The 25653-nt window shown below is 36.7% G+C and overlaps 2 protein-coding genes across 4 annotated transcripts in view; one reads left to right on the plus strand and one right to left on the minus strand.

Moving 5' to 3' along the window:
• The first annotated feature begins 4607 nt into the window (after window positions 1-4607).
• On the plus strand, window positions 4608-17448 carry LOC121416322 (immediate early response 3-interacting protein 1-like). The gene is made up of 3 exons (XM_041609876.1): window positions 4608-4872; window positions 15750-15851; window positions 16981-17448. The coding sequence occupies exons 1-3, from the start codon at window positions 4782-4784 to the stop codon at window positions 17034-17036; spliced, it is 249 nt and encodes an 82-aa protein (XP_041465810.1). The 5' UTR covers window positions 4608-4781; the 3' UTR covers window positions 17037-17448.
• A 5439-nt stretch (window positions 17449-22887) lies between these two features.
• Window positions 22888-25653, minus strand: part of LOC121416323 (perilipin-2-like) — a 39187-nt gene continuing 36421 nt past the window's right edge. For 2 of the 3 annotated variants that reach the window (XM_041609880.1, XM_041609879.1), the window contains one exon: window positions 22888-25278. In XM_041609880.1, coding sequence (XP_041465814.1) covers window positions 25180-25278 — 99 coding nt within the window. In that variant the 3' untranslated portion in view covers window positions 22888-25179. The remainder of the gene's footprint in view (window positions 25279-25653) is intronic. The other variant, XM_041609878.1, reaches the window with a different exon arrangement.

The raw sequence follows: 25653 nt of genomic DNA on the forward strand, positions 1-25653 counted from the left end.
CTAGGGAGGACCGCAAAATTATGCTAAAATTATGCCAAATGAAATAACAACATGGAGCAGCAAAAAATACGAAATTACGCTAAAATTTATGCAAAAATGGGTGAGATGACTTAACAATTTTTTGAAATCAAATGAAATAAATAAATAGGTCTATATAAATAAAATAAAAACTATTAAAAAAACAAAAAAATGAAAAATAAAATTTGATTTTTTTTTTGAAAATTATAATATCAAATATAAAAAAATAATAAAAAAAATTGACAATCTAATTACAATAAACAATTTGCTAAGTAGATACAAAAATTCAATGACTTGCACGGTTCTCATGCACTGGGAGAAGCCTGAAAGAAGGGGCGGCGGGTATGAAAACCTGTATGTATCTTGTCCAGATTGTGAAGACTTAAAAAAAAAACATAAACAAAATATTGGCCTGAGCCCCCCCCCCCCCCCCACACACAAAATGCATCCAGCCTTGCATCGCCACTCACACCCTGCCTGTCTTTATTCTAGTCTTTATTCTAAGCTTGCTGAAAAGGGGTATAGTTCTATATTCAAAATAAGTTTTTTAGATCCTGCATGGGAATACTTGGTTGACATAGTAACCGAGGGGGGGAAACTTTCTTGTCGTAAGCATGTAAAATTCATGTTATATCTTTTTTTCTGTATGATGCTGCAGGAATTGCTTCAAATCTATAAAAGACGATTAACAACATTATTGAATATTTCTGTCTCAAATTTTGTGACTGCTTAAAATGAAATTTAAAAATGGTATATTTTTTTCTCAACCCATTTGTTCTTTAACTGCGATTATGACATCATGAATCAACATCTGTCATGCACTATGCACAACTGAATTACAACCAGAAGCTTAGAACAACACAAAATGACGCATATATTTCCATATATGTCTGGTATAATTATTGGCATCTGCAGCTTATTTGTGAGGTATTTTCACGGAGACCCTGAGTCAACATAAGTATTTTGATATAATCTATAATGTGTGCATGCACAAATTGAAATACCTCAGACTTCTGACCTTTAAACTCATGACTTAATATCAAATCTATATACAAGCATAACAATGCATCTACCAACATGTATAACAATTACATAGCTACCAAAATTCAGAAGCAGATAACAGTCTTACTTCATGAAAACAGGAGTACACATGTACTTGCCAACTGCATACATTTTACATGGGAATTGACCGACATATAAGCTCGATTCTGCAATTCGCACACTAACGGGAGGGAGTACCTCTTTTTGGTTTTGAATAGAATTGGTTGTAAGGCTATGCAGTTACTTAATAAGGTATAACAAGGCATGTATATTTGTTAGTTGTCAAAGTTTGCAAAGCATATGAAAATGACTACAAAAGTAAAGTTTGAGGTATAACAAGTCATCAAGTTTGAGGTATGGCAAGGCATCTCATAGTAAAATTCAAGTGTAATGTATAAAAAAGACAAGTGGAAAGACAGCAGCAAGTTTCATGTATGTACCCGGTATATCAAGGTATCTGAACACACGAGTTTCAAGTTTAATGTATAAAAAGGCATGTGGAAAGTGAAAACACAGAAGTCAAGTCAAAGGTCCAACAAGGCATCTGATGACACATGTACCTAAACCATTCAAGTTTATAAGGTATATCAAGGCATCTGAAAACACCTACAACATTCAAGTTTAAGGTTTAACAAGACATCTGGAAAAAAAAAGTTTAAACAAATTTCGAACATCAATTCTAAAAACATATAATTAGACTTGCCAGTGGCGTACCGTGGGTCACGGCATGGGGGGGGGGCACCAGCAAAAATTTCGGGTCACTTAGGGAGCTCAGTTGCCAGGTATACTGACCTAATAGAGATATTTTAAGGACATGCAGTGCTATCAAACGAATATGTATCTCACTGATTAAATAATGCGAGCGTGAGCTGAAAACTTTATATATTGAGGGCTAAAAATTGACATTATAAGCGAATTGTTTTGTAATCATGATACTTAACTGTCTCGTTAAACAATGCGAGCGCGAAGCGCGAGCTAAAATTTTTGTATATACTGACCCTTAACAAGGAAATTTTAAGGATTATATGTTAGAATCCATTAAGAGTATAAATATCTCACCATAGTCATCTAATGCTATGGTGCCATCCTTTGCTGATTTAAATTGTTAGAAGTACATCTAAACACAGTCATGAAGCACCTTTTGTAGTCATGTAATCGTGATTATCATACGTATCTTACTAATCAAATACTGCAAGCGCGAAAGCGCGAGCTGAAAATTTAGGAAATATAGACCTGAAGAGGGGCATTCTAAGGACTATAGTTACGAATCCATTAAGTCAGAGTATACATATCTCACCATAGTAATCTAATGCAAGTGCCAAGCACTTGCTGATTTTGTTAGAATTATATCTAAACACATGGAGCACTTTTTGAAGTCATTGTAATCATGATTATCATACGCATCTCACTAATGAAATACTGCGAGCGCGAAGCGCGAGCTAAAATTTTTTGATATTCAGATTAGAAAAATTGACATTTAAGGACTGATTTTAGGAGTTCATGAAGAGCATAAATCTCACCAATCCACTAATGCGAACGTTAGCACGGACAGAAAATGTTTTATATTAAGACCTTAAAATAGGGCAATAACTTTCAGTAGTCATAAAAAAGAATATATTACTACTTAAAACAATAATAACTCTAATTGAGAGGAAATGTATTATTTTGTTGTACATTGATTTGAAAACGGGAGGCTTTAGTACAGCAGTTTTATATATCTCGTTAAAAAGTCTATGTGAGCGCCAGGAACAATGAAGACACAATTAAGCAAAAAAGTAAAGTTGTGAAAAAATGCTTCTTATGTTACATAACATAATATAATACTATGATAAACAATTTCTTCTTCCCCCACTACGTTTCTCTTCCTTTTTCCCTCTTTTTCTCCTTTTCCCCCTTTTTTTTTGGCCAGCCGATTGGGAGGGGGGCACGTGCCCCCACATGCCCCCCCCGTAATTACGCCACTGAGACTTGCTTTTGTATTTCATAAAGTTGAATTTCGCAGAATCAAAAAGAACGACACTTCGCACTGATATCGTAGGGAATTGTGGGACGGAAAATAATGTTTAATGCATGAGGACATGAATAAAACACATTATGAAAGATTTCTGCCTAAATGAGACAGAAAATCGTGTACAACTCTTGAACGCACACACAGGTCACGGAGTGACCCTGAGTGCAAACAGCTGACTGTGTTACAACTTAGGGGTGATACATTTTCACAATAGGGGTGAGGCAAACTCACTGGAGGGACTTTAATTCACTTATAACAAAGAAATGTGTACTACAGTACTCATGTTGAATGCTCTGATGGAAATTATATGAGTTTCACATTCATTTGAACGGGAGGACAAGATTATTGTATATATCGAGTGCATTATGCATAAATCATATACCATTGCGACCCCTGCCTGGCCGATGGTCCAGGCATGACGATCCTGAGTGACGTCACCGATAGAGACCTCAAATGCCAGGAGAGCCTATTCGATAACTGACTTCATCTAAAAAAACACGTATTGAAGATAACATCCAATGGGGAAATGGCTTTCATTTTCATGAAATATACATTCCGTTCTTCAATAAATCTTTAACCCCGTCGTTAACTGCCCATTTATTCTCGAGCAATGGGGGAATGAATACAGAGTGTCTCAAAGTTTGTGTGAAAAAAGGTGCATTTTCCATAGAACTTCTGCCAAAAAGCAATGCGTAAGGGAAAGATTAGCCCCAAAACACGAATAGATGAGTTAATCAAATGGGATGAATCATGAAAATCAGTGAAATATAGTTTCTCCTGTACTCATTACTGAATACCCCGACTTGATACGATTAATTTTTCCCCCTCTCCATCAACTTTTAAGAAAAAAGTGCATATTTTCATAAAAATATTATGTGTTATATCGACGGACGCCCGTGCGTACGAGCAGGAGGAAGTCAAATGTCTCGTATTTTTCATAATGTAGCGTTTTATCCAATCATACAAGTGCATTATGCGTATTTTGACGTCATTATCATGAATTAAACATTGACCTTCCAAAATCAACCTTCAAATTGGCCAAATGGCAGCCATGTTTGTTATGTATAAAACCTTTGGAAAATCAAAACCGCGCGAAAAGAGTTGCCTCTCTAGCTCCCTTCGGGAGCTTACGTACACGTAAGATCCATAGACCTGATAGAGATGTTTTGGACAACTCACCCGGTAGACAACTCAGTCACCCCGAGACCGCTCATCCGGCCCACAGAAATACAATACACGGCCTCGGTTCAGCAAGGGCGAGTTGTCTCACATTTTGTAGGGTCGGGGAAAATGGTTTCACCAAAAAAGTCCAAATTATGCTAAAATTATGCTAAATATTGTCAAATTATGCCAAGCATAATGCCAGATGCTGAAGCGGTCCAAATTATGCCAAAAAGCATAATTATGCCAACTCTGGCAACTATGTGCGTACCTACGTACACACATGGTACAGTGCAGTATGCACGTGTTCACTATTCATTGCTCCTCTATCCTCCGTATACCGTACCCAAACCGTACCAGATACCCAGCAAATCTCGCGGGAAAGGTTGGGCTGCGCGCGCTGCGCTGTTTAGCTCTAGCTAGCTAGCTCAGCGCATGTAAATGCCGTTGCTCATGTACGTGTAGTGCCACGTATGGTCGTCGTAATTGTCATACAGACTCGACTTTAATCCCACATTTTCAGAGTTTCGCCTATAAGTAGGTTAAAGAAATGGCATTCGGATTGTATACGTTACTAGAGGCAGCGTTACTGTGCATTAATGCTATTGCCATACTCAATGAAGAGAGATTTCTAAGCAAAGGTGAGTGGGAATCCTCTTTAATTTTCCTCAGCTCAGCTTAGCCTTAGGCCCACACAAGCGATTTCATGTCATGTTCGCCATGTTATGAGACATGATAAATAGCCATGATTGAGAGCCTAACTTTACTATGTCTATCTATGGCCTTCACGTACGTGCAGTCGCCGCTGGCTAACGTCAGCTTAAAGGTCAAGTCCACCTCAGAAAAATGTTGATTTGAATCAATAGAGAAAAATCAGACAAGTACAATGCTGAAGATTTCATCAAAATTGGATGTAAAATAAGAAAGTTATGACATTTCAAAGTTTCGCTTATTTTTAACAAAATAGTTATATGAACGAGCCAGTTACATCCAAATGAGAGAGTTGATGATGTCACTCACTCACTATTTCTTTTGTTTTTTATTGTTTGAATTATACAATATTTAAATTTTTACGAATTTGACGGTACCTCCTTGCCTGAAGCACAAAATGTTAAAATAATGGAATTCCATTTGTTCAGGGAGGAATGAAACTTAATTTCACATGACAATGATGAGAAAATCAAAATATTTCATATTTCACACAATAAAAAACAAAAGAAATAGTGAGTGAATGACATCATTGACTCTCTCATTTGGATGTAGCTGGCTCGTTCATATGTTTTTGTGAAATGAAGTGAAACTTTGAAATGTCATAACTTTCTTATTTTACATCCGATTTTGATGAAATTTTCAGTGTTATGCTTGTTGAATTTTTCTCTTTTTATTCAAATCAAGTTTTTATTGGGGTGGACTTTTCCTTTAATGGACGACGCCATACTGCCAGATTCTGGCCAGATTTGGCCCCCGCCCTCACCGGCTAACGTTGAGCGCCATTCATCTCACAATTCCTCTTGATTACCAGTTGATAAAATCTCGTTCAAATCTTTTCCGGAATTCTTATGAATTAGCAATGGATGTTTTTCCGTTAATCAAATATCCGTTATTACCCCCATATTTATGTGATATTTATAACATTTTTATTTTAATCACAATTTCAGTCCAAACGCGGGTCAGTTTTTGAGAACCCACGTTGTTTGTGCCTGCCCACGTATGGCCTTACGCTTATAAGAATTACGATGTATTCCTCTGATATATAGTCAACTGGTCTAAAGTAATTCAATGTTTGAAATTAAACTGGTCAAGACCAGTAATACCAGTAATTCTGATGATGCTGATCACGTGGTTTACCTCATTTGCATATTTCCTGTTTTTTAAAGAAAAATCAGGATTTATAATGGAATATCTTTGCAATATAGCACTCATTGTTGTTTGAAAACCTTCAAAATAATTGTGTGAACTAATTCACAATGAAAATGTGTAGTTTTATACATCACATTCAAAATAACAGCAGAAAGATTAATTTACTAACCATCTTTTCCATCACATTTCACTGGCCATGGTATATAACAAACCAAATGCAAGTAATAAACTGATCCAGTAAGACCAGTACGAGGACCAGTTCGACCAGTTTGAGGACCAGTTAGACCAGTAAGACGACCAGTGAGACCAGTATGAAGACCATTGAGACCAGTAACAACCACCAGAAACAAGACCAGTATAAAATTCCAGTACTTCAAGACCAGTTTAATTTTTAACTGGACCAGTAAAATTTTAACTGGACCAGTATGACCAGTTAGACCAGTAAACCGATGTTCCAGAGTTACCAATTAAAATTATACTGGTCTAACTGGTCCAGTGGAACTGGTTTTTCCTTCTGGGTTGAAAGGAATGATGTTGGGTCGAACAACAGAATATTGTTGTGATTGTTTGTTCCGTGTTTGTTGGGGATGAAGCTATGATGGCAGTCACGTTTGACAGTACCACCAAATCGTTAAGATTATTAAGGTCAAGGGGAGATAAGAGAAATGAGCAAAGCACTTTATGGGGGGGGGGGGAGGGAGAGAGAGAGGGAGGGGGGGAGTTAAGAGGACCCAGTGGGGATACAGTTTCATCATGCAGTACATGGCGTCGATGAACACCTTAATTTTTTTTTCTTCAAAATATGGAAGTGACAGAAAAATCAGAAAAAGGTTAATTGGTTCTGATTTAGAAAAAAAAAACAGAAATTATCAAGATTGCTGTTATTCTTCATCATGGTTGTAGAATTTGATTTAGTTTATCTGATAAGTATAATTCTTTCAAACAACTGAAATTGTGTTGGATTTATTTCACTCTTTTCTTTCGCCTTGTTTTTTTTTCTTCCAAAAAATCAGGGAGCTGAAAAATACGAGAGCTAGAACGTAAAGATATGGTGTAGCTATGACGTTGGAGAGGGCACATCCCCATGCAATTGCAGATCCTGATCGATTTTCATGGGGGACACTTAGGATGCCCCTATTTCTTCAGTTTTATTTGTACACGCAAAAAAAAAGTCAAAGAAGACATCATGCCACCCACAGCTGCCTCGTCAAAGGGGGGCGGTCAATTATTTTGAACATTTTTTAAAATTTTGTCCTCGATAGGGGAGCGGGGGGGGGGAGGTGGGTCAATTCATTTTATATAGGCCCTACATTTTTATTGTGTTTATATATGGGGTAGTCTGTTTACATAGGGGGGGGGGGGTCTGCTACTGAGCATGTTTATACAAGGGCTTATAATATAACAGAAATGGCATGATTTAACACAATAAAATGTATCATGGAGGTTAATACTAAATTGTTTTAATTGAAAATGAAAATAATAAAGGCACCCATAGATCTTAAAAACATCTCATAAATACAGGCCTAAACCTGTATTTGAAGTTGAACAGGCATAAAGTATAAATGTTTAGCTATAGCTGTCTTAGCTGATGCTTTGATCCCGCAACCAAATAATGTTGGCATAAACTAGCTGTTATATCAGTGGCGTAACGAGCGAATAAAATTGTGGGTTATAGCCAGCGTTCTCGCCAGAAAAAAAATCACCCATGACGGGGACTTGTGCTGCCACTCCGGGGGGTGGGTGCGGGAGGGGGGTTCACCCCTCCCTCGCGGAGCGCGGAAGCGACGGCCTTTTCATGAAATAGAGACGCCAAGGAAGCCCCATTGTGGCGTATTTTTAAGCCCACACAAATGCACATAAATGTTAGGCCTGGGAGTAAACATCGATTGATCAAATGATTCGATTGGCATGCCGCCAATCACCAATCGATTAGCAAAATTTACACAAATCGAATGTTCGGCAGATCCCGATTATGACATTGGGAGAACTCGAATACCCAAGTAATAATAACAAAATGACAAGAAAACAATGATGGCACTTCATACAGGTTTAAAAATTATGGTACCGAGAGAATTTTTCAAAAATAATCAATGATTGTATTACATTCACAGTTACACACCAACATGAAAGTGCTCCGAATTTTTTTAATCCCACCCAACCTTGCCCTCGATACACAAAATGAGTTCATTGTCTGCGTGCACAAAACAATAAGAAAACACACAACCAAGCTCACTTGAGCTGATTGGACCTTCGGATAGCCAATGAAACTTTTGGGGAAACAAAGAAGAAGGCAGTGGTTCCCTTATCAGGAGAGGTCATGACTTCAGAAATAAATTGACCCCTCCCCCATCTGTGTGTGTGTGAGGGAGAGAGAGAAAGATAAGGGTGGGAGCCGGAGAATTCCTTTGTTTCAAAACAATAATGCAACCTTTTTTCTATCCCCCTCACACAATGAAAACTACATTCCAACATGCGCCCGTCTTCACCGGTACTTTCTCGACTAGTCTTCAAAAATAGACCCAGTTATACATGTAGGTTCAAATGATAAAAAATCATAATTTTATAAGGTATTTCAAATTAAATATTTTTCAAAATATTTTTTTGAAATACATGTGTAGAATCGTGGACAGTGCCACAAGTGGGGGCGGGGACATGGTGTGGGCAAGGGATGAAATTGTTCAAGAAATGCTCCACCTGGGGTCAGTCTCAAAGAATAGTTCATGAATGAGTTGTTTACATCTTTGGACTTTGCACTGGCTGTTCAATCTGGGCTGATTCATTCATATGCAGGGGTGTGGCACTTGGAGGGATGCATGTATAATACCTACTTTCATTTATTCTAAACATGTGACTTTGATGGAGATTTCACCATAAAGTAGGTCAACTATTGTGACTTAAAAGACCTGATTCCCGACGAACAATCGAATCATTCGATTATTTTTTCAGGAAATAATTGAATGGTAAAAATGACAATCGTCCCAGGCCTAACATCCATGCACCATAGCGGTCACGCACAGTTCTCAAACTCCTTTGCTATTCGTTCATTGTGTGCAGAGAGGGCGGGATAAAATGACAAACACAGTACAACTCCTTTGCTATTCGTTCATTGTGTGTATAGAGGGCGGGATAAATGACAAACACAGTACAAGTACATGTTCCTTGTATATGTACATTCAATGCATTTATTCCAAGTTCAGTAAGCGCAGCTACCGGTAGGTCATAGAGCATAGCCGGTGTGATGTGCGGGGCAGACGGGGGACACGTATGTGCAAAGCGCCAACTTAATGTGTTCCGCCATCTTGCTTGTTGGTTGCCGATAAAATGCGCATTTTCAGATTTTTTTACGCTCAGTCATTATCCATGACTGAAACATTGACCAATCAAAAACTAAGATTCTATAAGAAATATGAATATTCATATACGAAAGTATAAACATAGATAATTCAGTTTTATATGAAACTTAAACACAATTCTTCGAAATTGGGTTAGTTTTATGTCTGTAAAATGACCCTTAAAACCAAAGTTTTTTTTCAAAAAATAAGGGTTTTCCCAAGTTGTCATGGTATCATGGTCGGAATTAAAAAAGCTTAGCAAGCACTTTATTTCAGTGATCGAGGATGTCTTTGTTTACGGTATACGTCTACAGAAGTTATAACATTTTTTTCCAGACCGTGGATGAACTTTCAAAAAGAGACATTTTAGGCAAGTTTTTATAATTTCCGGCAATTTTCTGACACAGGCATTTTGAAGACGCAATTTTTACAGAATTAGAAGAAGACATCATGGATTTTCCTAATTATCACGACGGATATGCAACTTACTTGTAAATAAATCAAACAAAGTCTATGAAGTATGATTCATTTTCGATAATGCAAAAAGAGACATTCAAGTCTCTGATTGAGAGCCGCAGATTGAACATTCGCACGGCGCAATGGTAACGTTTTCGCCGAATTCGTCGGGGCGAAAACACCTAGCGAGCCGTCCCACTCACCAGTCCCGAACGCTGCACTGTATGTTTGATGATATATCTGGTGCCATTTCGTGCTTATAAATTTTTTTTTTCTACAATGCCACTATCTCATTAAAATTATTTGTCATGATAACATTGGAAATATTATCGTTTAATGGCCCAAAGGATCGACTGTAATAAAATAAACTTTGAAATATTGTCAGAGAGTGATTAGTTAGGTGATGTTTGATGGTCAGAATTTAGTCATGGCTTCGGGTGAACTTACGCGAACGCGGTCACTTGCTCACGGGGCGAGTCGGCCTGGCCCTTAGGTGGAAGGCCGTTACGTGCAGTGCAGCAAGAGCAGAGTTGGGGAGTTAAGTAAAAATACTTTGAAATAAGTAATCTGGAACTATTTTTTTTCTTATTCTTATCCCTTTACATTAATTAGATAAGAGATTAAAATTCTAAAAGTTTAAATCCAATTTTAGACAGTGGCATAACAAAGGGTGGTGCTTTATAATTATGGGGGGGTCTTGCCTGCCCCGACCCAATTAAAAAAAAAGAGAAAAATTCAAAAAGGAAAGAGAATCTTGCGAAATTGTTCAATTGGATTTTTGTAACAAAAACATCAAAATTATGATCATGTCGGTTGCAACTTACTAAATACTTTTTAAATTTTGCCTGATCGATACGCCATATCGTATATAACCCTCAATTTTTTTCGCTCGTTACGCCACTGATATAACAGCTAGTTTATGCCAACATTATTTGGTTGCGGGATCAAAGCATCAGCTATAGCTTAACATTTATACTTTATGCCTGTTCAACTTCAAATACAGGTTTAGGCCTGTATTTACGAGATGTTTTTAAGATCTATGGGTGCCTTTATTATTTTCATTTTCAATTAAAACAATTATTAATTATGTAGTAATTTAGTATTAACCTCCATGATACATTTATTGTTAAATCATGCCATTTCTGTTATATTAAGCCCTTGTAAAAACATGCTCAGTAGCAACCCCTCATATATAAACACAATAGAAATGTATATAAAATGAATTGACCCCCCCCCCCCCGCTTCCCTATCGAGGACAAAATGAAAAAAAATCAAAATAATTGACCGCCCCCCTTTGACAAGGCAGCTGTCGGTGGCATGATGTCTTGTCAATCGCTAAATGAATTGGCCAATCAAGATCAATGTTACACACGCATTTGTCGCAAAATACTGACTAAGAACCAATCAGAAGCGTTCTTTCATATTTGTTATTCATCGCAAACCTTTGTGTTACGGAGTCCATATCTTTACGTTCTAGCTCTCATATTTTTCAGCTCCTTGATTTTTTGGAAAAAAAACAAGGCGAAAGAAAAGAGTGAAATAAATCCAATACGATTAATCACAATTTGAGTTAGTGTTTGAAAGAATTATACTTATCAGATAAACTGAATTAAATTCTAAAACCATGATGAAGAATATTAAACAGCAATCTTGATAAATTCTGTTTTTTTTTCAATATCAGAACCAATTAAACTTTTTCTGATTTTTCTGTCACTTTCCACATTTTGAAGAAAAAAAATTAAGTTCATCGACGCCCTGTACTGCATGATGAAACTGTGTCCCCACTGGGTCCTCTTAACTCCCCCCCCCCCCCCCCCCCTCTCTCTCTCTCTCTCTCCCCCCCCCCCCATAAAGTGCCTTGCTCATTTCTCTTATCTCACCTTGACCTTAATTAGTTAATCTTAACGATTTGGCGGTACTGTCAAACGTGACTGGTCGCCATCATAGCTTCATCCCCAACAAACACGGAACAAACAATCACAACCATATTCTGTTCGACCCAACATCATTCCGTTCAATACGCGTAAGGCCATACGTGGGCATGCACAAACAACGTGGGTTCTCAAAAACTGACCCGCGTTTGGACTAAAATTGTGATTAAAATAAAAATGTTATAAATAACACAAAAATATGGGTGTAATAAAGGATATTTGATTAACGGAAAAACATCAATCGCTTATTCATAAGAATTCCGGAAAAGATTTGAACGAGGTTTTTATCAATGGTAATCAAGAGGAATTAGTGTATAGATGAATGGCGCTCAACGTTAGCCGGGTGAGGGCGCGGGCCAAATCTGGCCAGAATCTGGCAATATGGCGTCGCCCTTTAAGCTGACGTTGGGTCTATGGCTCGTGCACGTACGTGGGGACTAGGCAACGGAACGACCGTACCGTGCCGTCATATGCCCGCAATAGCAGCCGCGAGCTAGCTGGGCGCCTTGCCACTTTCCTAGCCGAAGTAGGCCTGTAAGTGGTCTTAAGTTGGTGGGACTTCGGCGCAACCCGATAAATGAAGTTGATATCACTAAGATGAGTTCATGGAGTGTATTATTTTTTCTGAATATTTCCATTTAATTTTTCCATGCATGTCGCCACGCATGTCGCTGAAATTTTACGCATGGTTCCACTTGGTCTCCATTTCCGCACGCATGGTGTTTGCACCATGCGTGTTATACACTGGCGAGAACGCTGGTTATAGCCTATACGATAAGGCGTCAAAATTTTAAAAAGTATTTAGTTGCAAGCAAGCGACATGAGCATAATTTTGATGTTTTTGTTACAAAAATCCAATTGGACAATTTCGCAAGATTCTCTTTCGTTTTCCTCTTTTTTTTCTTGTTCGTGAATTGGGGGCATGCAATAAGACCCACCCCCCATAATTATAAAGCACCACTCTTTGTTATGCCTCTGTCTAAAATTGGATTTAAACTTTCAGAATTTTGATTTCTTATCTAATTAATCTGAAGGGATAAGACAAAAAATAGTTGCAGACCGTAAACAAATACATCCTCGATCACTGAAATGAAGTGTTTGCTAAGCTTTTTAATTCAGACCATGTTACCATGGCAACTTGGGAAAACCCTTATTTTTTTGAAAAAAAAACTTGGTTTTAAGGGTCATTTTAGAGACATAAAACTAACCCAATTTTGAAGAATTGTGTTTAAATTCCACATAAAACTGAATTATCTAAGTTTATACTTTTGTATATGAATATTCAGATTTCTTATAGAATCGTAGTTTTTGATTGGTCAATGTTTCCGTCATGGATAATGACTGAGTGTAAAAAAATCTGAAAATGCGCATTTTATCGGCAACCAACAAGCAAGATGGCGGAACACATTAAGTTGGCGCTTTGCACGTATGTGCCTTGTAACTATAGATCTCTACATGAAGATTTTATCTAGAAAGTAATAGCGTTTTGCTTTAGGCCTTAGCTCTGTGCTTCCACTCTTCCCGGAATCCTGGATTCCTGGAAATTCTGGATAGTTTTGGCTTGCCAGTTCTAGAGCTACAGTAGCCTAGAGTCTACTAGAGCTAGAGGCACAGCCAATATGGGAGACTCCAATAAGGGAGACAATCTCCCATATTGGAGACTTGCTTTGCAAAAGAACAAAAGAAACAACACCAACAAAAGCATGACTTTTTCCACCCAAACTTTTGTCCCATTGAGGTCAGAGGCCCATTTGTTTTGTGTGTGGATGACAACAAAAATCCTTAAGTTATAAAAACAAAAGTAGATCTAGACGGTGCAAAGCAAAGGGGTAATTTTTCATGAGGAATTGCTTATCAAATTTTTATTTGCCGCCAAGATAATCCTTTTGAAGCAAATGTAAACAAAGAAAATTGGTCTCCCAACTGGAGACTGTCTCTGAAATTGGATACCCAAATTCTTCAGAAAAGTCTCTGATATTTGAAGATAATCTCTATAATGGGAGACAGTCTCCAATATTGGCCGTGCGCCTAGGCTCTACTACTTGCCTTTTATTTTGTCTTTAGTTTGGCTTTTGCGATTTTCCAGGATAATTCTGGGAAATTATCATTGATTATCATTTCCCATGATCCCTAGCCAGAAGGCTTCTAGAGAGTAAAATCATTTATTAACGTATGTTCACTCTCAACGAAGCCAGGGATTCAATTGCATTCATCTACATGTACCGCCATAAAACCTCAAACTTTCGCTGTGGAGATTTATATTTAACTTCTAAAAATCTAGCCCTAAATCATGTACATGGGAGCAAGTTCATATCCGACATTTCTACGATATTGATTTAATTTTTAAACAAGAATTTATTAAAAAAACAATTTTGAAAAAAAAACGGGAAAAACTTGCCACAGCGTTTATGTCGCCATCTTGATTTCATTGTTTTTCGCTTGGCGACAGCACACTGTCGCCAAGCGAACATCTATCTCAGTGTGATGTTTCACCAGTGTTGTTGGCTTCATCAGGCAAATGAACACCATGCCATGTACGTCTGTCCAAATGAATTTGCATCCAGATTGGTAGACCATAATGCCACTTCAGTTTAGTTATGTTTAGTTACGGTTAGTTACGTGAGAGATTGTTTTGACTTCTGAACTTTCCGTAGAATACTGTCCCAGGCGTGTGAAAGTTGAAACCATAAAACATCATTCTGATTCAGTGAGGGCTGAATCTCCACCCTCTCCCAAATAGCTTCCTTAACACAACTTTCTTCAACACTGAAGTTTTTTCGCCACCAGCAATGATCGGCGGTATTCAGCCTTCCTTTTTTAAAAAAAAAATTAATTCTTACCCAAATCTTTGTATGGAACACATATTCACAAAATTCTCTCAGACAATAAAATATTAATCAATAAAATATTATTAATAAAATATTAAAAAAACTTTTCTCCTGAAATTGCTGCATGTAAATTACACTTCCGGAACAGCGAAGTGATGATGGGTAAATATTAAGTTGCCGATTCAAAACATTTTGTCATGAGCAATAGAAAGATACAAGATGCAATGAAATGCTCAAGGGTGAGGGGTCTCCTCTTTAAGCTTACACTTGCCGATCTTTCATCTTCTTGCCTGGGCTAGATGTGCCCGAAAAGTGTTGCTCCTTATAGCAATGCTTGTCTCAAATCATACTTGACCGGGCTAGGAGGATAGAGTACCTCCACCTTGATTTTATACTTTTCCCTCCAATACTTCCGGGATGATTTCTTGAAGATTCCTCTGTCCACCTGTTCTCTCACAGCAGTATGAACTAGAGAGATAGGGATAAGGTCAGTCCAGCTTTGTAAAGTTTGTACACTGATAATTGTCTTGAATAGATGAGTCTGAATCCTGGAACATTTCCTTGGTTAGTTCCAAAATTTCACCTCCACAAAGTAATTCATAGGATGCCAAATATCAGTCAAATCACTGTCCCTAGCTACAGTATGGAACAAGAATACCAGTCTGTAACATACATGGCATAGAAAGTATGTAAACCTTTCTTGCTAATCTTATCAGTCAGATCAAGACAAGTTTTCAGATATCTTGATGCCAAGATGAGTGTCGGCATCAACTTGTGGGATCCCTTCTCTGTCCATTTCCAAGGATTCACTTGATGATTTCTTTCCATGGCTGATCCCAATAACTATACTTTGGATGTGTTAATGTAGTACTTCCATTCAGCGGCATCTAAAGATGTGACATGAATCATCTCCTTTATTTCTGCTTCTGTGTTACTAACAATTGATCTTATCTCAAACAGTAGCACTAATCAACTGATCTATGTTGTCTCTATTTTTTGCCTTGCTCTACCCTCTTTCTTTCATCAACACATTTCAACACATTTTCAATTTATCATCCTCTGTAATCCACCAATTAATCATGCATTAATTTTCAATGTCTTTTATTTTTAGTTGGATGGGGAGGAGACCAGAGTGTTGGAGGTTTTGGAGAAGATCCTGGAATGAAAGCACAGATCATCAATCTCATCAGATCAATACGTCTAGTCATGAGAGGTAAAGGTCATGATAGGGATTGAACCTAGTCTGTAGGCACAGACCTTTGGTTTATGCAGTTTGCATAGTGCATAATACAGAGTCTGAAGTCATGAGACTAGATTCATTATGTACTTTGGTTGCCTCTACAGACAAAGGCCCGTATTCTGAAGGTTTAACTTAAACTCAGGTTTAAAGTTGTGGTTTAAGTATGGATAGCCAATTGTTACATAAATCACTAACAGTAGAGACATCATATTTCAGCTCATTTGGCTCTGAAATGATTCATAATTGTCTAGGAAGTTTAAATAGACGATTGTCTTCACCATCGATGAATCAGTAAAGAGCACAGAAATATAAGAAACATACAACTTAATCAAAATTTTGACACTTTTGGCTTCCCATAAGTTTAGCACAGAGTTAGACCATGGTTTAAGTTAAACCTGACTTCAGAATGCGGGCCAGATGAATAAGCATATAGTCTTCACTCTATACATGGTATGATTGGTTAACGTGTCAAATTTGAGGCTGTGCATGCAGACTAGGTTGAACCTGTGTCTGCATGCACTGACACTTGTTTTTCACATAGTGCACAATGCAAAGTCTGAAGTAGGAGACTAGATTCCCACATGTAGTATTAAAGGCTTCTTCTATTAGACATGCACCCTAAATATGGTATATTTTAAAATTTGAATTGTCAAATTTGAGTCTATGCTGCAGACTAGTCTAACCTCTTGCAGCTTTTACCTAAATCCTGTACTACATGTAGCATCTGTCATTTTCAAAGATTAATTATCATATAGTAATTATGCCTACATGTAAACTTGCATGAGTCGACTTCCATAAAAGTAGAAGCAATTTTGTACCAGATTAAGCAAAACATACATGTATGCCTTTTCTAAATTCAAAGTCACATTCTTCACTATTAGACATTCTCTGGTCCTAATAGATTTGACTTTTTCAAAGTTACATGTACCTGTGATTCAAAATAAGTCTTATAAAAATCTTCAAATATACCATTATATGATGAGCAGGTGACATGTTCAATGCGAATCCCCAGTTTGATCTACAGTCAGCTAATCTATACTTTACCTTTTGATCTATACCACCAAAATATTGCTTATAAAATTCTTTTCTTGTTTTTCAACAGTCCCATTGATCTTCCTAAATGCAGCCACTATAGTGATAAAGCTACTCCTCGGATAGCATGATCTCCAGTTCAGTTGTAGCAAAGAGACACGGACACAAACTCATGCAATAAGGAACAAAAGTCTATTCTCAAGAGCTTGGGAAAGAGATCCTCCATGCTGTAAGCCTAGCATCAGTCCAGTCATTCTTCAATTATATTGATGAAACCAACATCAAACTGACCAAGAATGGAATGGACATGAGGAGCTCTGAATGGCTAATAAGTTGGTCAGTCGGAGTCACCAAGATATTGGTATGGAACTGAGGATATCAATGCCTGCACAGAAGGGTATAGAATCAATCAGTTCTTCTAGATACGATGTGGGATCAGGTGACCGTTTCATCAACTTTTTGGCCGACAAGTTGTCAGATCTGACATCTTTCCTTGATTCTGATTGGCTGAGAGGCACTGTTACTATAGTAACTGTCGGATGAAATGGGACTTGTCGGATAAAACGTCCGACAAGTTCTTTCATGAAACGCTCCCCAGATCTGCTTTGAACAACAAGGGAACATTTCATGAAAGAAATAATGGTTTTCAGTGATAAGTGTTGTTATAAGCTACTGAAATCCTTGCATCTGATTGGTTCAGTACAAATTAGTCAGTGAAAATCTTCGGCCAATTGCTTCATGATGCTTTCCTCTAGTCTATGGGTAGTGAGGTGATTTTCTACTGTAAGGGAGGACAGTACTGGAGGTGCTTACAACCACTAGGTTGCATCATGGTTTGAACTAGATCAAGTCATCAGTAGAAAAGGCCTTGGTGCTAAGCTGCTACAAACCTTGAACTCCATTGCAATCAATTCATCTTTGGTATAGAGAATGGGTGTAGCAGTTTCACACCAAGGTCTGTTCTACCGATGTGTGAAACTGCTACACACCTTGATCTCCATCCATGGACTAGAGTTCGTAGTATCTACCATTAATGCATCTTTGGTATGGAGAATGGGTGGAGGATTGCCTTGTGCCTCTGGTTTGCAACCTAACAATATTCAGGGGGTTTTCATCAAGCAGTTTTAAAGTCATGCACAACTTGTTCTGTTGAAATATGGCCAGCTGCATATCTAAATCATATTTAATTTAACTAGCTCAGGAGGCATAATAGGCATACCTTCTCTAAAGGTTACCAAAATCAAATTGAGCTTGCATTTATCAGCTGGTAATATTCCAGTACCAAGGTCATGTGTATTACAGCTTTATGAAAACCTTCCTGTTGTAAATAGGTCAGAGGTAGGTACTGCAAAGAATTATTCTGGACCATAAGTTGCCCTTCTACTACTAATTTGCTATAATTTTTGTTTCTTGCAAAAACTAACATTATAGGAAGACGTCAAAGCATTAAATTTGTTGATCTGTCTTGAGGTACATATATGTACTTTCAGGAGTTGTCACATTCACTTTCCATGGAATACCCCCCCCCCACCGGTGAAGACTCGACGTTTTACAAAGATTAAGATGTGACTAAAGTTGCACTTTAATTCCCAGTTGCACGTGGTACTCACCGCTTCGATCAGATCAGTCATAGTGGGCTCCTGCTACTGTATCCATTGATGGTCAGAACATTAGAATGGAATTGCAAACATTGGCCTGTTTCTTGCACCTATTGGTTGCAGAACCTTGGCATTTCTGGGGAGTGTTTCATGAAAAGACTTGTCAGAGGTTATATCCGACAAGTCCCATTTTATCCGATAGTTACCATAGGAACAGTGCCTATCAGCCAATCAACATAAGGGAAAGATGTCAGATCTGACAACTTTTTGGTTGAAAATGATGAAATGCTCACCTGATTGAGACCCTTGACCATATTCTGAACTCCAGTTTAACTTTAATAAGCCATAAACCATACTAAAAATATCTCACCAAAATATCCCAACCTTATTTACATTGTATGTTTCTATTTGAGGATTTAGACATACCTAAAGTTAAACCTGAATTCAGAAAACAAGGCTCCAAGATGAATAAAAATCTTGCCTATTTGATATCCGTTGACTTCTATACAAGGTTGTATACATGTGTATAATTGTAGATATACCACAGAATATGTACACCTGTATGTTTCTTTAAAGCAGACTAATGTACATACATGTATAAATCAATGTTTGTTAGAATTGTAATTATGTTATTGGATCATACTTTATGGTACTATTTTTCATAGGTCTTACAATTGCATAAAATTTGCATTGGGACAAAATCCTGAAAAATCAAACACAAGTCTATTTTCTCACATTTTCAGCCAATTAAATGTGCACAATTAGGACATGCATTTAAATTTTAGGATTTTTTTTGACAAATCAAGTTTTCATGATTCATGCAATAGCTTGCAGTACATGGTTGTTTGATCATATCAATATTTCTTTGATAAAGTATCTTAAACCTAAATCTTGAATATTTTTATTGCTATCATAGTTTCTGTACAGACATGTCATTGATATATTATGTTATTCGATGTATTATCATTTCAGCATATTAGAGTAAAATTGAAGTTAAAGTAAAATGAAAGATACATACACAATTTATTTTGAAGTCTTTTGTGAGTGTTTATGCAAAGAAGTGCAATTAGTATGAGGTCTTGCAATTTCTAGTCAGACTCACTTTTTGAAACACCCCACCTGAAGTTGACGTCTAATTCTCAAAGCAGAGAGAGAGAGAGAAACATCAATAAAATAAAGGAATGACAGATATCTATCACAATTAAAAAGAACTACAACAATATAATTTCTAGAACTTGCATGCTTTTGTGATGTCAGATGTGTTTTTCCCACAAGGCTGTGGATTAAATTTGTCAACATCAAAGTAATTTCTGCTAGCTCAATCTCTCAAACCTTCCTTTCGGTTTAAAAACATGCCCGAAAGGTACATACATGTAGTTTGCTTCAACATGGTTAAAATGTCTAGTGTTGTACATTTCAATTTACACGATTGACATTCAAGTTAAGGCAAAAATGTTTTAAAGAAGACAAACATGTAACACTTGGCCAGGGCCCTGGGAACAATTTTTTTTTGCTGGGGGTGCTGTAGTAAATTTGACAAGCAAGAAAAAAACAAAACAAAAAACTTGTTTTACTACAAAATGATCCCCTGAAATTCGACAAGCAAAAAAAGGGGGTTTTACTACAAAATGAAAGTTGTTTTGGTCCCAAGAAATTTGACAAGCAAAAAAAAATAGTACAAGGTTTAACTAAAAATGAAGGTCATTTTCCTTACATTTCTCCAATTTTCCACACCTACAAGAATTCCAGGGGGTGCTGCCTATCGAGAATAATGCACACAGCATCCCCTCGGAAAGTCTTGGGGGTGCTTCAGCACCCCCGCTTCCCAGGCCCATGCACTTGGCCCTTGTGGACCCCCGGTGGGGTCGCTCAATATGACTTTGGGACCGCATGACCGTTACCAAAATCGCGGGAAAAGGGGTCAATTTCACGGAATGTCCGCGCACAGAACACTCCTCGAAGTAGTGAAAATAGGGGTGCTCACCGTCCTCGATCTGATGGAAATAGGGGTCAGGAAAAAGGTGAGAACGATTACGGGAAGTAAAATCCATCACCGTGTCACCAGCCGCAGAGGGCGCGCGCATCATGCTCTGTATCTTTATATGGACAACTCTACATTTATTTTTACAAAGAATTCTACTTTTCTTATTTTTCAAGAAAAATAAAGTTCTTTTGGACTATTTTATCAGTATGACATGGCTCTTCGTCATCTTTAAGGACTGAGCACTCTGACGCATGTATTGCAATTTCCTCTAATGAGGAAAGGGTGTAAATGGCCTGTTCTTAGAAATACGGTAAATACGGGTAAATTTGCGAAATGGGCAAAAGTGTCCTTACAATCTTATAATTAGGGGTGTTTCAAGGTACCATTTTACCGCAATTTTGTCCTTGTTTTGCGTGAAAATAGGGGGGTAAATTTCACAAAATGTCCTTGAAATTGACTGCAATATGGGGTCACTTGCATTTGTGTTAACAGTCATACGTGTCCCCCTCTGCGGCTGAGTGACCACACCGGGTGTGGACCCTCCCCATTATTAAATAAGATCTACTCTCCTACTCTCATGTAAATTCCATAAACTGCAATTTCTTCTTTGTTTCATGCTATTATAATTTGACAGGATATAAGGGAGCTTGTCTTCCAAGTCACTGAAAACTTTGTTTTTTATGCATTTTCAACAAAACTACAAATATTCCATTTTTATATTCTTGCAATTTTTTTCAACTTATCTCTTCTCTTTCATCACCATAAGCATAAAACTTTCTCTTATTTTTTTTTGTCTCTATGTTTTCACTACCCAATTGCCTCCCATTTGGCAGCTCTTTCTTATCCCCACCCCCTTTCTCTTGCTCTCTTTCTTTTTCTCTTTCTATAACTCTTTCCTTCCCCCCTTGCTCTCTACAAATCTGCTAGATAACATTGGTAATATCAATCATGAAACTTTCAATTGTGCTAACTGTAGAATACTTGGCATAAAGCATGTGTAAATTTGCAATTTTAACCAAACCATCATTATTTGAAAACAGGCTAAATTTCTTGTGGATGTGCACTTTGTATCAGGATACATAAACTGTTATAAAGTTGGACATTTTAAGAGAATTTATTTCAAAATGCATTTATCACAAGCGAATTGATCGAAGAACGAATGAAAATACCTCATCCCTATTTTCTCCTGAAGTACATGTAGTCTTGTTTCATCAACCATGTGAAAAACTATTTAAATCATTTTACTGAGGTCATAAAAACAAATCTACATCTACTTATCAGTTATCACACAATATTCAGTCATCTCACATCCAACTCAATGGCCCAAATTCACAAAGGTGGTTTCGAAAAACATTGGTTGAACCCATGGTTTTATGCAAATTTCATGTATAAATTATGCTTTGAATGTTTTGAATTAATAAGTCCACTTTTCAAAACGGAGGAAAATAGCATAAATAACCACAGCAACAGGCGTCAGATTTGGCACAGCATTGGATTGAACCGATGGTTTTCAAATTCACCTTTGTGAATTTGAGCCTGTAATACTCTACACTGAAACACTGGTAAAAACTTAAATATCTTCATAACACAAGAACTTTATTGCAATTTACCTTCAACATAAAATGTTAGTTTTTATAATTTCTTTATAATTCTGTGCATATACTTCTTTTTTGTTTTACATGTATACATTTATTCTCACATTCTAATCATTTTACAGTTTTCTGTTTTGATTCAGTTTTGCAATTGATATATTATACTACCCATGCATAAATGGTCTCCATGTAAAAGTGATGGAGATAAAAAGCATGCTCTAAGATTGTATAATACAGGATATTGAAGAAAAATGTCTCAGAATATTCAAAGGATGATTACAAGTTAGGTGTTGAAAGCAGTGTTGGTTTCGATCAAGTGTTAATGTTTACACCACCCACATAAAAAACATGGAATTAAAATTCTTGGTGGTACATTGTAGGATAGTGTTGGGTTATATATACATGTTACGTGTCAATTTGGAAACCCACTGTGCTAGATGATGCATAAGGACTTCTTGACACTAGAACCATACTTAATTTCATGTTTGGTGTTAGAGCTGGATTAGGCAGCCTGACTCACAATCTTGACACTTAAAATCAGCAAATTTAATGTTAATGCTTACTTACATGTACATGTAAACAGCCCGAATCATGCTCTTAACACAGCCAACACTATAAAACACTAACACCATAAAACTATTAATTCCTCTACTGACTCCACTGTATAAACATGCTCATTAAATCTTGGTTTGATGAATCCAAAACACATCAACATTGCAATGATTAAATTTGGTCAAGTTTGGTAACAAATATAAGTAAATAAATAATAATTTGGTGCTTTGGCTGAATAACTTGACTCAGAGCTTATATGTAGCCCAAAAGGCAAAGTTTTACATGCTCTACCTTGAGAAATTGAGATGCTATTAAATCTTAAATTCATTTAGAATTAAAATTATGTTGAGGGAGTCAAAATCAATTCTAAATTTTTAATCATTTTTGCCCAAACATTTCTGAGACGCTACATTTATTTTAAGTCGGGTATCAAAGATTTTTATTGTTTCTACTTTGAAGAACATAGTAATAGAGTCCTTGAATACCGGTATTAATGTTTTTCTATATAATATGTAAAGCTACATAATAACACATTCAACCAATGTACCAATGTGTATGCTGGATATAAGATGATGGACATAAAAACTATTATAAATTAAATAGTATGGATGAAGCTAGTCACCATTGAATATTACTTGAGAATACTTAACATGAAAACATAAAATTGAGTAATCCCATTGCATTTCATTTTTCCACCTAGATTAGAATACCTCTGCTTTCTATATACTCTCTGACCAGGGCATGTAATATACAGTATATGAGTAGATACAATCTCTTTTCAAAATTGATTGTATTTTTTTTGTTCCTTGTTTGCCATTTACCTAGTTTCACAAAGTTATACAATTGAATGTATCTTATAAGTTTAAAACCCTGCAACACTCATGCACACATGAAAGAATGATCTAGAAAAGAATGGCATCTTTTAATTTTACAGATAATTGTGCAGGAGTGGAGTGACATCTGGGCACCAGATTAAAATTTCTTAGAATCAAAATGAGAGAAAAAAGAAAATACACAAATTTGATGCCAAGATACAAGACAAGAGAAAACTTAAGTATGATTGTGTATGAGCACATATTGGCTGTACTAACAAACAAATCTTTGACAGTTAATCAAAAAGATAACATCACACCTGCACAGTCATTAGGTAGGTCCCAAAAAGTGGTTTCTTTCATCCAAGTGATATTCATAACTAGAGGAGAGGTTTTGCATATTTAATGAGCTTGATGCAGACCATAACACCTCTTTTCATTCGGTCAATGCTGCTCTACATATATATATCAAATTTCATGATTTTGGTACTACAGTATTGTAAAGAAGATTATTCTTTCAGGTCATGTGTTTGAATTCATTTAAAGATTTTGTAATGTAGGTGAAACTTCGATCTAAAATATGCTACAAAGTAATGATTTTCACCTGAAAAAAATTATTTTTACACTTTATTTTTGTTTGAGCCTAAATGATTTTGAAATCATGATAAAGCTTAATATCTATGCTTTAAAATGGTATAGATGTCAAAACAAGAACAAGAATTGTTTTAATCGAGTCAAGATCACACTATTCATTGGCCAAGTACATAAAAAGCAGCTTGAAAACAAGAATACTGTACTCTGATTGGTCAAAGAGACCATACACTCAATGCCTCCAGTGCTGGATTCACGGCAAAGTCACACTCCCCATGTGGTAATCTCATTCCCTGTGCTTGTTGCTTTGAAGCATTATCCAGCCAATCAGAAATCTAGACTTAATGCTACTCCAAAATTTTTAGAAATCTTGTCTTGTAACTTGGTGGGAAAAGTGTGATCTTGACCCGATTAAAAGATCTTGCATATTAAGAGTGACATTGTGAGAAAGTATAGAAATTCAGCTTTGTAATGATATATATTCTAGATATCTTTCAGGCTCAGAATAAAAAGTTTTGCACAATTTTCAAAAGAAAACGGAGGAAGAAGATTCAGTTTTGATGCACATCTTCAGGCCTGAAATTCTCTCATCTATCAAAATATTTTATACATAATAAGTGACCTACATGAAAGAGAAACATTTACTCTGTCAATTTTGCAGATATTTCATTTGACTAGAGGATGAAGTAGGTAAATTCTTAAGAGAAAGAAAATATCACAATTGAAGACATTTTGCAGGAAGGAGGATTCAGCCATAAGAGGATATGGATGAATCTGGCCTATTTGCTCATTACCATAGGAACCTGTGGTGTGACTGTACACGTTGATGTCATTTGTAACAGTTGTAACTACTTGAATTATTGTTTAACGATAGAAATCCTTAAAAAGTAGTGAGGATCAAATCACTTTCTAACACAAGAGAAGTCTTTCTTCATTTTTCACAATATTCTCCATTGTAATGTTGTTTTAACAGGAAAATTACATTGCAACAAGTTATCAAATACGAAAAAATACTTCTGCCATTTCTAAGAACAAAATGTACACAATTTTGCAGTCTACTGATTTCCTGAAGAAATTAGGCCTAATATGGAATTTATGAAGAAGCATTGAAGAAACTGTGCAGAGGTCAAAGGTCAACAATTACAGGTCGCTGGAGGTGTCACTACGGATATCAAAGTCATATTCATCAGACCCTGCCAAGTTGTCAAACTCAATGGAATCGATGTCCACATCAGGAACCTGCATGGAGATATAGGATGGATGAAAAGGAGAATTCAGTGGTTGCTCATGCACTTCATTCAAAATAGAATAAATGCACTTGATTCCCCTATCACCAAAATATGGAATGCAAAGCAACTAATCACAGCAAAGTATTAAAGCTTTTATATGAAATGCAGTTGTATGTGCTTAGACGCAGTGCAGTGATGCTTTACAAAGGTAGGCAACTGGGAAAAAAGTTTCATGACAATTATAGACCCTTCTAATTCATGAATTGAAAGAAATATAAAATATGAAAACACAGATATACAAGATATTAAAGAGAGAGAGAGGGGATACATATTTCTACAATCCCAAAAGGTTTTACTTAAGACAACATTACCTGAATATCATTTC

The sequence above is a fragment of the Lytechinus variegatus genome, chromosome 5, assembly GCF_018143015.1.
Source record: "Lytechinus variegatus isolate NC3 chromosome 5, Lvar_3.0, whole genome shotgun sequence".
Taxonomy (NCBI): Eukaryota; Metazoa; Echinodermata; class Echinoidea; order Temnopleuroida; family Toxopneustidae; genus Lytechinus; species Lytechinus variegatus.

Bases quoted from the DNA above. Each gene is read 5' to 3' on its own strand.
- LOC121416322 (XM_041609876.1), top strand. From the start codon at position 4,782: ATGGCATTCGGATTGTATACGTTACTAGAGGCAGCGTTACTGTGCATT. The intron at 4,873-15,749 runs GTGAGTGGGAAT...TTTTATTTTTAG, and splicing joins AGAGAGATTTCTAAGCAAAG to TTGGATGGGGAGGAGACCAG. The intron at 15,852-16,980 runs GTAAAGGTCATG...GTTTTTCAACAG, and splicing joins AATACGTCTAGTCATGAGAG to TCCCATTGATCTTCCTAAAT.